Genomic DNA, 18401 nt, shown 5'->3' on the forward strand with positions numbered 1-18401 from the left:
TTTATTCACCCCTGTAGTATTAAAAAATACACTTAAAATTTATTTCGCGGTCATAAAAAGTGCGTGTGCACACTAACTTATTTACTGATGCTTTGAGGGGTCTGGAAGATTCACGAAAACAAGAAGGACCTCTGACACAATGAAGAGAGGAATCCTAAAAAAGCATTTGGCAACCCAATCCATCCCCTCTCGCTCCAGTCTGAGGCTACTTCCGCAGCTCATACGCTTAACGGGCAGTGATGGTTCAGTTCGACTGGGTTTACCGAACCGATTCTTTAGAACTGTCCGTTTCAGTGAATCAAACTTGCGCTTGAGTGATTCATTGATTCAAAAGTCAGTCAGATTTATTCTTATCTACTCCATAAACAACGACCACCACAGCGAGTGAGTCTGATGTCCGCTACGTCTACACAAACACAACAGAGAGAGGACGACAGCCATCTACAGAGGACAAATTCGAAGCGAAATCAATTCAATAATTTATTTCATGGTTTTGTGTGATTGTCTCTGACAGATTATTTTTCGAATTATATTTCAAGTTTTCACCCTAAAACGCCGACATAAAAGGCAAATCAATGTTCGGTTCAGATACACTTTTGAATCGGTTGGACCAAACAAAAAGAACCGGTTCAGAAGGACGACTCGGTTGACGAGTCAGACATCTCTGCTAGCGAGCTAAATACCTGCTCAGCTCAGTCATGAGAAAGGAGTGTTTTTCGGGGCGAAACGGCATCAGGACAAGCGGGCATGACGACCGAAGTCAACGCCGCTGTTTGTGTACGGTGGAATAACACGAGCTGACTCTGTTCACGGCTGTTGTTGACTCCAGTCCAATCAGAATTATTTGAAGCTAGGTAGCCACTAGCCAGTTAGCATAATTGGCTAAAGGACTGTGCCCGGGTCGGTCTGCTAACAGCTGCGGTAGGTTAGGCGGCTGCTGCTTCAGGTAGCTCGTCAGCGTTGGCAATCTGTGTGTTAGAAGTGACAAAGGGTCGGTAAGCTGGCGAGGTAGCCAATGATGAATCGCTTCCGAAAGTGGCTTTATAAGCCAAAGGTAAGTCTGATGTGATTTTCGACACTTTTTAACCGACGTATATACCGTACATGGTGTGCATCGGGCTAATAATATAACCTAACCTAGCTGGGTTAACTTCTGCTGTGTTTTTGCTGTGCTGCTGAATAGTTAGTCAGTCATTTCAGTGCTTCTTCAGTGTCGTTCAGCTGCCAGTAGAACCTCCGTTTGTCCACGTTCCTGAAAAGCCTGGGAATATTACCGTTTTTACCTAATTTTCTGGCTTTCGAAATTAAGTTACTTGTATTATGTAGGCTGCGTGAAAACCTTATAATCCAGCTGGACAGGTAACGTTAACTCACAGAGGCTCGTGCTGTATAGCCTCAGCCAAGGAGCCGGAGTCGCGCTCCTAGATTTCTTCAGTTTCATTTGTGTCCATAAATTATTAGACAGTTTATTTGTGTGAGACGTGCAGTTGCATCACACCAGCGCGTCCTACCTGCACGTACGGTTGATCACATCATCATCAACATTATCAACAGTCATTAAAATCATCCAGCGCAGCCAAGGGCAGGTCTGTGCCAGCACCCCCCTTTGGGGCTGTTTAAAAGGAAAACCTTTTTTTTATTGTAAATTCTAAATAATTAAAAGGTATAGCTGAAAGCAGAGTCAATCCGAGTGGTTTGCTAGAGAAACAAACTAAGTCAGAATTGTTCACAGTGGTGATGATGGGAACCAGACGAGTTTAATGCTTCTAAAAGCTCCTTCACAGAAATATATTACATGCAGTAGACTCATGACAGTTTTGTGGGAGTTTTGACTCGTATGTTAACCCAGTCATGGTGAAGAAGTACATGCTGGGCGTTTTAAGGCAAAATCATCCCTAAAGAAAGCTTGAGTTTTTTTCTGATCAACACTACGTAGAAAAGCTCAGAAGACGTGTGGGTTCGCTGGTGGGATCATATAGTAAATAAAAAAAGGCTGTATTTGTATTTTAGACATGGCGACCCCTGGTTCCTATAACCCCCAGTGTAAGGAAGCCAGAGTCTGTTTCTCTACAGTGAACTGTTTCACATCAAACCACTCTGAATGAATCTGTCAAGGACTAATTATTTCGAAATTTTAAAAAATTGTGGCATTTCCCTTTAATGAATACAAATAAAAATCATTTAAATTGCCAGTTATTTGCCAAATTAACTGCTATATGAATGGCATGGTTTGTATGTGGTGTTCCTGCTCATGAAATTCATACCTGAGGACCTAGGTCTGCTTAATCATACTGAATACAAATGAAGAGCCACAGTAAGTAATAAACACAGAGGAGGAGCAAATAACAGAACATATTTCTTTTATTCAGCTTTAGATTTTTTTGTGAAAAGTGTGGCTCAGCCCTTGATTAAAAAGCTGGCCTGAGTCCTTGGTTAAATAAGGATCCTGCGTAAGGTGTGTGTGCAAGCATGTGGGAGTAAATTGATGAGCGCTGCACTTGCACATCTTGGGAATGAATGACACCATCGTCCAGCCAGCAAGATCGAGGAAATAAACTGCTTAACTATGTCATTTAAATATAGCAGATTATTTTAGAAGCATCTGCTGTTGTGAGCGATGTCCCGATCAGTGAAACGTGGTTCTGTTTTTAAAATCTGGCGCTGTGCAGCTTTCCAGATACTTGGATTGTTCACATTTCCTGTTGTATTGTCCACATCAGGTTAACAGATTATATCAAATCATGGGTTCAAAAAAGCCGTTCAGAACTGGCATCATTGTAGTACCCTACATTGTAATACTCAAGAAGAATGATTGGCATTGTTATATGTGGGAGACGTTCTGCTTAAGCTTTGAAAGGTTTTGGCTTGCTAGTGCTGAAATTGTGTAGCTATTAGGGATGCATTGAAACGGGGAATCATGAGCCAATGCAAATACCCCATATTTTTCATATACATACAGTATTTGCTGGGGCTGATATATAAACATTTATAAAAATGTTTGGCCTGTACATCTAAACATCTGTTTGGTACCTGTTTTTTAAAGTAAATATCCATAATAAATGTATAATTCCAATATCATTGGGCCACCCTATTAGTTACATGCTGCTTATTGTCAGTGCTGATCTTATTTTTTCATGGTCTTGTAACATTGTGTTTAGGATGTTTGTCATGCATACCTTAAACCTTCTGGCTAGTCCTTATGTTTAATTGTTTAGGTATTTTAGTTCATTTGATGTAATGTCATAACTCTCCAATATCTGTCATGCTTCTGGTAATGCTGTTATGGTGAATCATGTGTAAGGTACCTTACTGGCAGCACAAAGGAAACCACAAGCTCCATTTTTGCAAAGGTTCAGTAGTCCAGTTTTGTTGATGGTCTGTGGAACAGGCTACTTGATATCCAAAGTTCATGTTCGCTTGCTGTTTCACCGAAACAATGGAATGAAAATGTGACGTGTAATTGAGTATAATGATGAGAACATAAAGACAAAGACTTCAATTGCACCACACTTTCTTATTACCATCAGGCCAGACTGTGTTTAATTACACAGGGCAGGCTAGAGCTCAACATCCAGCTAGAAGTGTAGTATAACACTCCAAGTGATACATCCCCAATTCCAATGAAGTTGAGATGTTGTGTACAACATAAATAAAAACAGAATACGATGACTTGCTAATCCTTTTCAACCTATATTCAGTTGAATACACTACAAAGACAAGATATTTAATGTTCAAACATGTAAACCTTACTGTTTTTTGCAAATATTCACTCATTTTGAATTTGATGCCTGCAACATGTTCCAGAGAAGTTGGGACAGGGGCAACAAAAGACTGGGAAAGTTGAGGAATGCTCAAAAAACACCTGTTTGGAACATTCCACAGGTGAACAGGTGAGTGTCATGATTGGGTATAAAGGGAGCATCCCTGAAAGGGATTCACAAGCAAGGATGGGGGCGAGGTTCACCACTTTGTGAACAACTGCGTGAGCAAATAGTCCAACAGTTGAAGAACAGCATTTCTCAATGTGCAATTGCAAGGAATTTGGGGATTTCATCATCTACAGTCCATAATATCATCAAAAGATTCATAGAATCTGGAGAAATCTCTACAAGTGGCAAGGCAGAAAACATACATTGAATGCCCATGACCTTCGATCCCTCAGGCGGCACTCCATTAAAAACCGACATCATTCTGTAATGGATATTACCACATGGGCTCAGGAACACTTCAGAAAACCACTGTCAGTGAACACAGTTCGTCATTCCACCTACAAGTGCAAGTTAAAACTCTGCCATGCAAAACGAGTCCACATTTCAAATTGGAAATCATGGACATTGTGTCCTCCTGGCCAAAGAGGAAAAGGACTGTCCGGATTGTTATCAGTTCAAAAGCCAGCATCTCTGATGGTATGGGGGGTGTGTTAGTGCCCATGGCATGGGTAACTTGCACATCTGTGAAGGCACCATTAATGCTGAAAGGTACATGCAGGTTTTGGAGCAACATGTGCTGCCATCCAAGCAACGTCTTTTTCAGGGACGTTCCTGCTTATTTCAGCAAGGCAATGCCAAGCCACATTCTACACGTGTTACAACGGCGTGGCTTCGTAGTAAAAGAGTGCGGGTACTAGACTGGCCTGTCTGCAGTCCAGACCTGTCTCCGATTGAAAATGTGTGGCGCATTATAAAGCACAAAATACGACAACAGAGACCCCGGACTGTTGAGCAACTGAAGTTGTACATCAAGCAAGAATGGGAAAGAATTCCACCTACAAAGCTTCAACAATTAGTGTCCTCAGTTCCCAAATGCTTCTTGAGTGTTAAAAGGAAAGGTGATGTAACACAGTGGTAAACACGCCCCTGTCCCAACTTCTTCGGAACGTGTTGCAGGCATGAAATTCAAAATGAGTGAATATTTACAAAAAACAAAGTTTATCTGTTTGAACATTAAATATCTTGTCTTTGTAGTGTATTCAATTGAATATAGGTTAAAAAGGATTAGCAAATCATCGTATTCTGTTTTTATGTTTTACACAATGTCCCAACTTCCCAACTGGAATTGGGGTTGTAAAAGAAGATGAAATGTCACTTTCTCATGTGAAAGAGAATAGTAATTATTCTCAGGTGGTTAAATCTTTTGGAGTGTGCATTGGCTGTGTGAGCATCTCAGATCTGGGGGTCTGTTGGCTGCACAAATCGGCTTACTCTCTCCACCACTCTGTGTGCCAGACACGTGTCATAACCAAGCCTCAGTTCATAACACACATGATGAATGGATTACAAATGCGTAAACTCCCAAACATCCAAATGCTGTCAAGCTTGACTTGTGGAAAAATACTGGAGCCAGAAATTGATCCATTTTGCCAGGTTATTTCTCCTACTGTTACAGAAATGTAACATTTGTTTTAAATTTTTCAAATTGTACTTCACTTTATGTGAATGACAAAAGTTACATGTCCCATTATGCCACACCAAATCCTTCAGGTCTCGTAAACTGATTTTTAACTTCCCAAATATGTACAACAATAGATTGCAGAAAAACTTTTTAGAAAACGTGCACTTTTTTGTGGTGCTTTTCCAAATGGGCCAAAATGCCACAGCAGTAATTCCAGCAGTAATTTTTTTCACTTTATCAGATTAATCTTTGGCCATTTATTTCATTCAATGAAAATACTGGAAAAAGATTTTATGTCCAAATTTTAATTGTTTTTTAAAACCGCTGTACTACTTGCTTTTAGCAATTTATTTAAAAATGTAAATAAAACATTTTGTTAGATATGTCATAACTAAATAATGGATTGTAGATTGTAACAAAGTTGTGTAACGTTTTTTGTGAAATCTGATCAAAACTTTTTTGATCAGATCTGCACAGGAGAACATTTCAGCAGAAATGCTTAAGGTTCTCTAGGTTTGAATGCAAGTGCAAACATGCATAAAATGCAGTAAAGACTGGTATTAGTACTTTTCCCTCACATTATTAAGGCTTAATGATTTCTGGAAAGTGTTTCTTGTGTACTTGTTTTGATTTAGTTATATGCACCTATATGAATCATGGACTGTGATTGTTGGCTAGAGCAAACCATAATAATAGGAACAAGCGTGATTCATAATTCTACATAACATAGTGTAAAGCCCCAGTGGTTGGAATCCTCTCTGGAACGCATTCCTCCCAAACCCATGATGCACTGCCTGGAAAATGTTCCTTGTGGAGTGTGGAATGCGGCAGAAGGAGGCCAAAGGTCTGCCTCTGGATCAGTGCCCTTTTTGAATCCAGTAGTGGCATCCTTTTCTATCATTGTACAGTGGCCTGCATTTTGGTCATCACATTGTGTGTATGTGTGCAGCTTTTGTTCCTCAAGAATGCTTATTGGCTTTATCACATTAACATACACAATAGATGGTGTTGTGGCATAGGGCAGTACTGGCCAGTGTGGGTAGTCATGCACAAGCAAACATTGGATTGTTTTAGCCTCAGTGTGACAATTTTCCACTAGATTCTTTAACAGCCTTCCTTTCCTGCTTTTTCTTTCATGTGGTGCAGAGGTCGGACCCCCAGCTACTGGCCCAGTTCTATTATGCAGATGAGGAACTGAACCAGGTAGCCTCAGAGCTGGACAGTCTAGATGGCAGAAAGGACCCTCAGCGATGCACACTACTGGTCAACCAGTTCCGCTCCTGCCAGGTTAGTCTTCATGAATCAGCGCTCACATTACAGGAGGGTCACAGAGGAGTAGTAATGTGTAAACAGTGATAACAGAAGATGCCCACACAGTGATATCAAATTTAATGTATTGACATTTTCTTGTGCTGCCTGTCCAGGATAATGTGCTGAATATCATAAACCAGATCATGGATGAGTGCATACCAGAAGATCGAGCAAACAGAGACTTCTGTGTGAAATTCCCAGAGGAGATCCGTCATGACAACCTTGCGGGACAGCTGTGGTTTGGGGCTGAGGTATGATCAAATGACTTGAACAGTTCTTCCTTGTAACCATGGCTGGAGGAACTATGTCCAGGGGTCATCAACAGTGACAACACAGTCCAGATGTGGACCCCGCAGAGTATTTCAACATGAACCAGTATGACGTTTCCCAACACATGCACTTATGTGAATTACTTTTTAGAGTAGAGGCTAGCTACAGGGGCAGCTATCGGGTTAGAATGCAAGGAATTTTATTTTTTTCATGACTGAAACAGAGTGTGTAGACAAATTAACAGAGAACTATGCATTTTGCATTCAGATATTAAGATATTAACTATGCATTCAGATATTAAGATGTGTTTTTCTTAAGATTTTTTTTCTTTCAGAAATATTTTCTACTTGTAATGTGTGTTTTCAAATGCTAATTTGATTATGAAAGAATGGTCAAAATATCAAAATCTGTATTTTCCATATTTATTTTACTAGTTGCCTGGGCTATTAATAGTTAAATATTGAAAGGTAACCATTGTCACAATTCACTTACGTGTGTTATCTGGACCTTTGTAAGAAAGAAAATGTATGTTTTAGTTGCGCATGCCTGGTTCAAGCTATATAGGCTCCAGTCTATAGATGTGGCAAAAAAAAAAAAAGAAATTAGGAGTATAAATCTTTGAATAAGTGAGTTTAAATTAGTGGCACAAATGCAAAAAAGGGCAACACGGTGGCATGGTGGGTAGTGCTGTTGCCTCACAGCGAGGAGGGCCTGGGTTTGATTCCCCGGCTAGATGACCGGGGTCCTCTCTGTGTGGAGTTTGCATGTTCCTCCGGGTTCTCCAGTTTCCTCCCGCAGTCCAAAGACATGCAGTCAGGCCAATTGGACATGCTACATTGCCCCTGGTTGTGTGTGTGTGAGTGATTGTTTATGTCTGTCTGTCTGCCCTGCAATGGACTGGCGACCTGTCCAGGGTGTTTCCTGCCTTCCGCCTGAAGACCCCGGCTTACAGAGAGACATGTAAAAAATAAATAAATAAATGTGAGCTATAAGGCCATATAAATTAATTAGTTGAAGTTGGGTTAGAAATGTATAAGTAAATGAATATGGATACACATATGAGATACTGAGATTAATTAATTAATGTTTGTTTTATTTCTGCTTTTTTTTTTCTCTATATTGTTATTTCTGTGTTTCTTCCTCCACCCTATGCTAATGATGTGATTATGGTCAAGGTTAACTTGCAAGCCAAACCAGAAACTATGAAACAGCAGGTCTATTTCACTTTTTACTAAGTCCATAATTAACCCCTCTACCAGAAGCACAAAGTTGTCATACTTGTGGGTGCACTTTCAAAAGTCCAATTTGTTTTGTATTAGGATATGTGTTTTTTCATTATGTATTAATATTTATGTATTAGTATTAATAATGAAAATAGAATATTTTCATGATATGTTTTGTCTTTTCGCAAACCCATACAGAAATGTCAGTCCAGATAATGGCCAACAAACACACTTGGATTAAATTCACAAGCAACTTTCTGCAAGATGTTCACTTAGGTCATACCTTGCTGATATCTTGCTGCACCATCTTTTTCTGTCACTAGCATCTGTCAGCAGTGTGGAGTAAACACGATTTTTCACTGTTTTGAATCACTTTATAGCCATTTAGCTAGCGTAGTAGATCGTCAGCTTAGCTGATGACCAACTCAATTTAAACTTCTTGTTTGATTTAACCTTATTGCATTACTCTCCTTCTATCAAACTATCTCTGTGTGACTTTTGTATGGCCATTTAATAATTTATTAAGTACAACACATGTTGGTAGTACCGGGGGAGAAGGTGTGAGTGAATGTGTGAATGATGAGCAAGCTGGTTTGAGAGACATTGGTCTACATGCTATGAGCTGTTCAGATTACAAATTTTTCATTAAGGGTCTTGGCCAAGTACTTTGTAAAGCACCTTTATAGTCGTGTCTGTTTTAAAATGTGCAAATTAAATGAAACTGATTGTTTTGAGTTGCAAAGCCTGCTGTTGAGTTTTAGCCATACTGTCATTACTTCATTGCTCAACCATACAAGCAAAATAATAGTTTTCTCCACTGACGTATACCAAGAGTGAATAACACTGTTTTGAACATTGGTTCTATGTCCAGTGCCTGGCAGCAGGCTCGATCATCATGAACCGGGAGATCGAGAGCATGGCAATGCGGCCACTGGCCAAAGATCTGACGCGCAGTCTGGAGGAGGTGCGCAACATCACACGCGACCAAGCGCTGCGAGACCTCAACTTCTACACAGAGCGGATGAAGGAGGCTCTGCGCCAGTTTGACAGCCTTTTTGCTGAGTTTGAGCTCAGGTATGCTTATAATTAAGGCAAAGGGATAAGAGAACAGAAAACTGTTACAGCCTTATTTTAACTACAACATTGTAGGACAGTCTGTTTACATTTTTGTTGTTGTTGGTTGTGTTGTAGTTACGTGTCAGCCATGGTGCCTGTGAAGTCTCCTAAAGAGTACTACATTCAACAAGAAGTGATCGTGCTCTTTTGTGAGACTGTAGAGAGGTGAGTAGCACACTGATGACTAAAACACTACTGGTCTCACACAACAGTATAAGCTTGTGCTTAAACTATTTAACTGTTGCAAATAGAACAAGAATCGGAAGTCTTTGTTTTGTTTTTCTTCTATAAATTGGGACATATACAATAAGGTAAATATTTGTTTTAAAATGATTAGTTTCACGTTTTTTGGAAAGTTGATTTCTTTGCAGCCTTGCAGTCCTAATGTGTTAGAGTGAAATCCACAAAGTAGTACTTTCATTTTCAGAAAGAAATCAATCAATCAACCTTTATTTTGACTCGGAATTACATCGAGGGCAACCCTCATTTTCAATGTATTTACAAAAACAGGGATTGACATGACAAAGAAAATAACCACATTTAATCATTTTAAATTAAAACAAAATGTAAAATCACAGTGAATAAAATATAAAAATAAAACTTGAGGTTTAAATGATAAGAAATTAAGATCAAAAGAAGATAAGAGATTAGTAAGGTAATAATACAATAATACAAATTATAAAGTAATGATACAAAACTATTAAAAATAAAATGAGAGAAAATACATAAGTAAGTAAAAAGAATTAAAGAACTAAGGAGAACTAAAACAAAAAAATAAAAGTTAAGAATAAATAAGATGAAGTAAAACAGGTACAGGCTGACTGAAGGTGGTTTGATATTAAAAGTTTAAAATGACTGAGTGACACCAGTGAGCTGAGTTTTAGTGTTTCCTGTAGTGAATTCCAGCTCACTGGTGCACTGTGACTAAAAGCAGATTTTCCCAGTTCAGTAAAAACTCTTGGTACCTGGCAGCTGATCCTATTACTAGAGTGAGTCTGATAATTACTGTTATTTGTGTTCATCAATGAAGTGATGTATTCTGGCAAATGGCCGGAGAGTGTCTTATAAATAAAAATCAACCAATGTGTTTCCTTCGTACCGTTAAAGAGGGCCACCCAACTTTCACATACAGCTCACAGTGCTGAGTTCTGTATGGATCTCCAGTAATGAACCTCAGGGCAGAGTGATACACTGGGTCCAGTAATTTGAGAGAGCTGGAGGGAGCATATTTATAGATAACGTCGCCATAGTCCCGCACTGATAGTAAAGTTGCTTCAACTAATCTTTTTCTGGCGTGCATGGGGAAACATGGCCAAACTCATTGTTGCGTCTTAAACTTAACAAGGACGGTCATGGAACTGTTCCCCCTTAAATGTCATTAGACTGGCTTGTGACTCAATTCAGTACTTTCTCTACTTACTTTTATGAGGTTTCTGGTGTGGGTCTAGACTGCACTGGTTTTCAGCTGTCTAGGTTTAAGGAACTGTGCAATATCTGCAGAAAGCCTACTGCTCACTGCTAGCTAATGTATTCTCATCTCTTCACTACTGTTGTACTTTTGAGAGGTCTTTACACAACACTGCCTTCCCGTCTCCATGTTCTTTATGACTCCCTCTCTTAGATCTTCAGCAAGGGGTTTCTGACTTTGTAGTGCAAAGCAGAAGCCACACAGAACTTCAGCCCGAGATCTCAAAGTTATTTCCAGCTCCTACAGTTTTGCAGGTTATCTTAAATCTCAACCATGCACAGCCTATGCTCACAAAGTCAGAATTTAGATTTATTTTATAGGGTCGATACATGCTTAGTTTTTTTTCCCGAACTGCCTTTTGATCATTGTTCAACACAGCAAGCTGTTCAGAAATAAGCAACTCTGTAGAGATCTGTGTGAAATATCTGCTCCTTTATACTAGCTGACCTTACTATAAAAATTATATTTCTGTAGAAATAAGAGGTTAAGTGATTTCAATGTGTACCAAGTCTACAAAAATGTCAGCATATTGCCATCACACAGAAACCTTTTGCCTTTTTTTTTGTATTTGCAGACTACAGTTATCTTTTGCATTGTGTTAAAATGTCATGATGAACACTCAGTATTATTCCAATGTTATTTTAGGCTATAGTTCAAGTTCCTACTATAAATGAAATGCATTTTTTAATAGATTTGTTTGTTAGTAGCTAATAAGACATCCTAGCACAAGATAAAACGATGCCATTACAATCACTGTTGTCCTGCCCACACAGTATAAACATGTTGTGTAAAGCCAAAAAGTGAAAAGTCATATTTAAATATACTTTCTTTTTTCGTAATAGTTTAAAATTTTCCTATGAGAAATAAAAGGATCAATGTAATTTATGAGTTAGCGACATGAAATAAGGAAGTGTTTTTTTTTGTTTTTGTTTTTTTGTGTGTTTTTTTTTTTTTATGCCTGACCTTTCATTTCTCTTCTTGAAAAATGAATGACCAGTCGGCCAAAAATAATTCACTATGTATAAGCAATAATTCAATAATAAGCACTATGTATGAGCAATAATGTGTGACTTCAAATTTAAGGGCCTTGAAGCTTGGCTATCTCACTCAAGACATGATTGATGACTATGAACCTGCTCTCATGTTTACAATACCTCGACTAGCCATTGTATGGTAAGGGATTCATCTAACGTTTCAGTGACTGCAATTTATTCACTCTATGCCTCAGTTCTCAATGATTATCTATGTGTTAGATAATTTCTGAAATAAATCATTTTTTTTCTCTTGCTTCTAAGGAAAACACTTTTTTGTTAGCAGTTGAAATTGTTTAATGTTGTGTATTATTAGTGGACTTGTGGTGTATCCTGAAGGACCTCTTAACTTGGACAACAAACCAGAGGATATGTCTGAACTCTTCCGACCTTTTCGCACTTTACTGAAGAAAATAAGGTACCTCTTGTATTTGTAGTCTTTAAATTTTAACCACTTATTAAGGCATATGAATTTGTCCCCTTCAGTGTCTAAGTTTGGAGAGCATAGTCAACTCACTATGACCTAGCTTTTTATTTGTTGCATGGCATCATAACCAAACCATTATCAGAAAGGGAGAAAAACACCAACCGGAGGCCAGTGTCAGCTAGGCTTACTGTTTTCATGGCACTAAGGATAATTTGTGGTTTTCAGCAAGTAGTTTTTACCTTATGACCAAGCAGGCCTTTGAATGATGTTTTTGTGTTGTCGACATAGGGATCTGCTGCAAACTCTGACGGAAGACGAACTGATAACACTGGAGCGGAGTTTGTGCATCTCCCAGGATGGTGAGTTTCCCGTAGGCCCAGATGTCTCCTCCACCCAGGAGCCAGCCACCTCCAACAGCATCGAAAGCCAGGCAGAGGATCTCCAGAAGAGTGAGGAGCGGAAAGAGATGGAGAAAGCAGTTGACCTATCTTTGTGTACCTCCCAGCATGAGGAGATGGACAGTGTTTGGGACGAAAGTGAGGGTCAGCAGGATGTCCCAAGTGAGGGAGAGGATGATGCAGACACAGACCTGGCCTGTTCCATGCAGTACGATGAAGAGGAGATTGAGCAGCTCAATATGATGGTGCACCGGGTAGGTGACCAGATGTCTACACTGCTCTCCCCTCCAAGCCAGAAGCAGTCTCCGGCCCACCAGCCACGGGCATATAGGCCCAGCCTGCCAGGGTCCAGTGCACCCTCCAGCACTGAGAACTCCCCTCACCGAGCCCCTGGCACCTTTCAGGAAGAAGATGAGCGGGTTTTCTTCATGGATGATCTGGAAGGGGTAAGCGGTGGGGTAGGTGTTGTGACCACTGCAGATGAAGTCCGTCAGGGACAGCGAGCCAGCCCCACCATATGTACTAGGCCCACTCCTTCAGCTGACTCCACATGTAATGGTTGGATGACGGTTTGTCAAAATGATCCCATCAATCGGAGCAACCAAGATACACACAGTCTCTCCTCCGGAACCGTGGCAACATCAGACACGTTACCGCTGGTGAATGGCTGGGAGGGGCCACAAGACGAAGACGGGGTGGAAACGGCATCAGTGATCGCTCATCGGACGGGTGGTATGAAGCTGTCTGCCACCGTCATCTTTAACCCCCGGTCACCCAGTCTGTCTGACCTCAGTGTGGTCTTGCCTCGCTCAGCTGAGGGATCCACAGCAGCACAGGGCAGCGCTCTGGTCGCGACCCACTGCCTGCTGAACTCTTGCGTTTGCTGCACTGCTGGCTGCGTCGATGGCCATGATGATCCTGTTGCTACAGAGACTGCAGGAGCAGGAGGGGCTCTGGGCTTTGACAAATGTAAGCTCACTATTACCAGCTCCGTCATTCATTCAGCGGTGGGGGTTGGCAGTGCAGGGAAAGGAGATGCCCCTCTGCCTCTGCCCCCTCCTCCTGTCCCACATGAGGGAGTGAGGGGGGAGGATGAAGAGCAGGAGGGAGCAGTCTTTTCCCAGTCCCCATGCTGTGAGAAGTGCCTTGGCAGCAGCTCGAGTGCCACACTGTCCCAGGATAGAGACTTGGGGGACCTGGGAGATAGTTGCACCCATCAGGACAGAGCCTGCAAGGGGATGATCAGCACTGCAGCAAAGGAGATACAGGAGAAACAGTCCAAAGAAGAGAACAAAAAGAGCTCTAGGTTTGTCTGCATACATTTGCTAAGAGAGATAGTGAGACATGTTTTCCTTCTTATTTTATTTTTATCTGTTTGGAAATTGGATGGCATTCATGAATGGAAATATTTGGTTATCAGTTCAGTGTTGGAATTGCAGCCCATAATTCCCACCATTAACTTCATGTCCAATTTGTCCTCATGCGTGCACACACACGGATAGTCACTAGAGTGCACATTTAATTTTTCACAATCTTACTAAAATGGATAGTGCAGTGGAGAACCATTGCCCCAAAGTTTCCAGGCCACTACTTTTCACCTACCACTATGTCTTTCTAGATACGAGCATCTGTAAATATGGAAATGTTTACAGTGATAGTGATAGGAAAAGTGTTTAAAAAAATGTAGCATTAATAAGAACGGTTTTATTAATGACATTAGTTGTCATGGTAATTTTATTGATGTACGTTTGACAAATTCCTACAGAAATTAATTATGTCTCCAAATAAACAGGCTCTGGATCCCACAAGCGAGGGTGAAATGTAACTGATTTGCTGTTAATAGTGGGTATTTGTGAATGTGTTCAAGATTTCTACTCTAGTACTCTATCAGTTCATTATGTTTAAATACAAACATGCAGATTCTTTTCAACGATGTGCACCACTGGCCTTGGATATTTACAGGACCTTATGAGAATATTAGCCTATTGCCTCATCACGCATGTCACAAGATGCCCAACTAACCTGCTAAATAAACTCGCATAGCTGTCAAGTCTTACGGTTTTGTTAAAAGCTGCTGGGTAGAGACTCATGTTTTTTGCTTATGTTGTCGTCAGTCATGCTGTAAATCTGATGTGTTTTCATACTTTCAAAAAGAGTTTGTTTCACCACATGCAGATAGGAACAAACATGAAATGAAAGACACTGCAAGAATAGAACATTGTAAATACTGAACAACTCAAAATGAATTGTTCCTAAAGTTGTTCAGGTAATCCTTAAGGGATTGGACAATGTAGGCAAAAAGTGATTGCGTAATTAGACATCTTCTCTGACTGATGTGAGAGGTGGAAAAAAAAGGGAATTACAAAGGGTTCAAAGTAGGCTTGTACTCATAGATTTTCCAAAAGTGCTAGTGCCTCACCTCTTGGCATAAGCTTGCAAAAGAACCCAGGGTGTTGTGTAAAAGACAAATGGTAAAATTACTGTTTATTGATTTATTGATATCAGTCACAACAAGGTTAATAATCGATTTATCCTTATCATCCCTGAAATTCTGTATCTTTGAATCACTAATATTTTTCATTTTCTTTTGTTTGAATGTGATTTTCTAGCTGCACTCTTGTATTTTGGATAGGTTTTGAGCCCTTATTCAGTTTTTTTTTGTCTTTTGTTTCTCCTTTTTCCCCTCTTTGGTTGATGGGCTGCAGTTTACAGGAGTCCCCTCTCAGTTCAGGCACCAGCAGTGACTGTGAGAGTGTGTCTGTCACCACTTGCACTCTGTCCAGTGTGTACACTCCGAGGTAATCAGCTATGGCTTTTGGACCATTGTGCAAGAGAGACTGCTCATTCATTTATCACTGTTTGGATCTCTGCTTACCTGTTAATGTGTTGGACTCTTGGACCTCATTGGACTGTGAATGTGTTTTTTTTTTTTTGTTTTTTTTTCCCCTCTGTTTAAATATTTCCCTTATACCATGTTGTACAGTATTATGTACTTTACTCTTCCTTTTGAGGGCAGGAAAAGAACTGCATTTTAGATTTTAAAGCCCCCCCCCAAACAACTCAAATTTCAAACACATCAAGCCAGCAATACCAGAAGTTAGTATATTGTATTATCTGTTGACATTGAGTGTAAAACTCTCCTCTCTTTGTCTTTGTCTGTGCATTAGCTCGGTCAGTAGTCTGACCACCAGCTCAGAGATATCGGAGGATCTTGATCACCAGGAGATCCAGCTGGCCCTGCAGGCTGCCAAACTGGCATCCCATAACAAAATACGCTCACGTTTCCATAGCAGTAGTGACCTCATCCATCGCCTGTTTGTCTGCATATCAGGTATGCATTCACTGTGCACGTAATCATTTGCATCAATGCAGTGAAATCAAAAGATTTCACTTTCTGCTTGTAGAAGTGTCCATGGATGTGTTACTTGTAGTTACATATAAATTAAATTTCAAATAAAATCAAGCTGTCTAAAAAATTATAAGCCAAACTACACTGGGGGAAAAGGGCATAGACTTTACTATGGTTGTTTTTTTTTTCCCTGAGCGATCAATGAAATATTGTAAATACTCAGGCAATCTGAGTTATCATGTTAGTGAACTGAATTATTAACTGATTTGGTTATTTATTCATTTTGTTTGTACTGTCAATAGTACTACAGGCTGAAACAATAGCAAAGTGGGAACTTACAGTTCCCTTTAGGAACTTCCACTGTAACAAGTACACATGTACTGGTTGGCATGTACTGTTATTTGTTGGAACATGCAAAAAATGAAGCTCTCAAGTTGCTGTTGATGAAAATTAGAAACTGCATTCACGCTGTGGTTAATCACAAGATGTACAGATTAATGTAAAAATTATGTTACTGCATTACTGAAAGTAACTGATGAAGCTTATTTTTTCCACTAAATTAGCTGAAACACACTTTTTAATGTAAACATTTCTTTAGTGTTAGATTTGCACAAATAAGACATGCAATTCCTATGACCTGTACAAATTAATGCTGTTGTAATACATCGATATTATTTTCATCACTTGACATTTCTTGTAAATACACAATATCACTAGTCCTTGCTGAGGACCATATTTGTAGCTGAGAGGTTGTCATGTACCCCCCCCCTTCATCTCTACCAACTGTACTTTTCTTAACATTTTGTAGTAATGTCAGTATCAAAGTTTAACTTTCAGTGCAAAAAATGTGGGCTTGGGTTTTTAACAGCTCATCTGTTGCATGTTGTTACATGTTAGAACTGATTTCTGTAACCCTCAGGTGTGGCTGATCAATTGCAAACAAACTATGCAAGTGACTTGCGGAGCATCCTGAAGACACTCTTTGAGGTCATGGCAACAAAATCTGAGGAAGGGGACAACGAGAAGCAGAAGAAAGGCAAGTGGGCATTGGAATAAAATCAAAGCAGGGTTGTGTTTATCACATCCTTGGTGCATTTTACGACTTATCTTTTTTTTTTTTTTTTTTTTTTTGCAGGGCCCAGTCTGGGAAGTGGTGGATTGGAAGATTGTGCTCTCTGCCAAGAGACTATCTCCTCATCAGAGCTCGCAGCCAAAGCACGGGATGGACAGTTTGAAGGTGATTGCACCACGTCTTATTGCAAACTTGGTCAAGAACATAATTTTAGACCTAAATGAAACTCTGATCCTTTGCCTCATGGGAGTGTCTCTACCATCACAAAGATTCCAATCTGTTGTTTATTTTTTTTTAAATTTGTCATCATGAAATCTGAAATCTTATTTTGACCAAAAATTTTGTTTTATTGAATATTGTTGTAATCGACTGTAACTTTAGTCATCACCAGCAGATTGCTGCACTGATGCAATTTTGCACCATCTTGCCACATTATGGGGACATACTATAGTTACTCTTCCATGTGCATGGCCTAATATGTTTATCTTCCTACAGACCCTCCTGATTGGGTTCCAGATGAGGTCTGTAACTCTTGCATTGCCTGCAAGGCTCCATTCACAGTCATCCGGAGGAAGCACCACTGTAGGAGCTGTGGGAAGGTACAGCAAAGCATGCCAGCCATGGCACATTGTCCTGTTATGTATTCTTCTTCACCTATTTCAGGATATATTTCAGCTGAAAAACTGTATGCGAGACTTCATATGTGTATCAGTAAGTAAGTGTGTACTAGGTATGTACAGGTATATGCATTGTTTGTGTGTTTTTTTTTATGTCTGTTGCAGATATTTTGCTCTCGCTGCTCTTCGCACTCAGCCCCATTGCCCCGATACGGTCAGATGAAACCTGTGAGAGTGTGCACTCACTGCTACATGTTCCACGTCACGCCTTTCTACAGTGACAGGACTGGTGTCTGACAGTAACCCTCCCCTGCCCCACCTTAGCACCATCACCCATAGACATAAGCACATTACCACGCCAAGAGTTGGGATTGATTAGGGAGAGCTGCACATGTGTGTGTTTTTTTTTTTTTTTTTTTTTTTTTTTTTTTTTTTTTTTTTTTTTTTTTATTCTTCCCTCTTGCTGAGTTTGTGCATATGCACAGACATGCACATTTATTTAACATAAAAATTCGTACATACATGTAAATACAAATACACTACACCACAGAAAACACTACAAAATGAATCAGGTTTAAGTTACTGATGAAAAATTACTTAATACTGAATACATCTTATCAAGCACAGACAGAGACCCTTCTGTTGCTCTGGAGATTGGGAGAAAGTGTTTATAATGAGGCTTCCTTTTTGAATCTAAAGTCTTATTTTGCTGTAAAAGCAAGAAACTG

At 39.9% G+C, this 18401-nt stretch overlaps 1 protein-coding gene across 2 annotated transcripts; it reads left to right on the forward strand.

Annotated features, from left to right (window-relative positions):
* The first annotated feature begins 661 nt into the window (after positions 1-661).
* On the forward strand, positions 662-18065 carry zfyve28 (zinc finger, FYVE domain containing 28). 2 transcript variants are annotated; one of them, XM_017694553.2, is made up of 14 exons: positions 662-1054; positions 6538-6678; positions 6816-6953; positions 9067-9269; positions 9387-9476; positions 11863-11952; positions 12127-12228; positions 12526-13941; positions 15341-15433; positions 15803-15966; positions 16904-17020; positions 17120-17221; positions 17552-17655; positions 17839-18065. In XM_017694553.2, exons 1-14 carry the CDS (start codon positions 1016-1018, stop codon positions 17968-17970), a joined length of 2931 nt encoding a protein of 976 aa, XP_017550042.1. In that variant the 5' UTR covers positions 662-1015; the 3' UTR covers positions 17971-18065. The 2 variants fall into 2 exon arrangements, with proteins under 2 accessions (XP_017550042.1, XP_017550044.1); XM_017694555.2 differs by lacking the exon at positions 15341-15433.
* The last annotated feature ends 336 nt before the right edge of the window (positions 18066-18401 follow it).

Source organism: Pygocentrus nattereri, chromosome 10, assembly GCF_015220715.1.
Source record: "Pygocentrus nattereri isolate fPygNat1 chromosome 10, fPygNat1.pri, whole genome shotgun sequence".
Classification (NCBI taxonomy): Eukaryota; Metazoa; Chordata; class Actinopteri; order Characiformes; family Serrasalmidae; genus Pygocentrus; species Pygocentrus nattereri.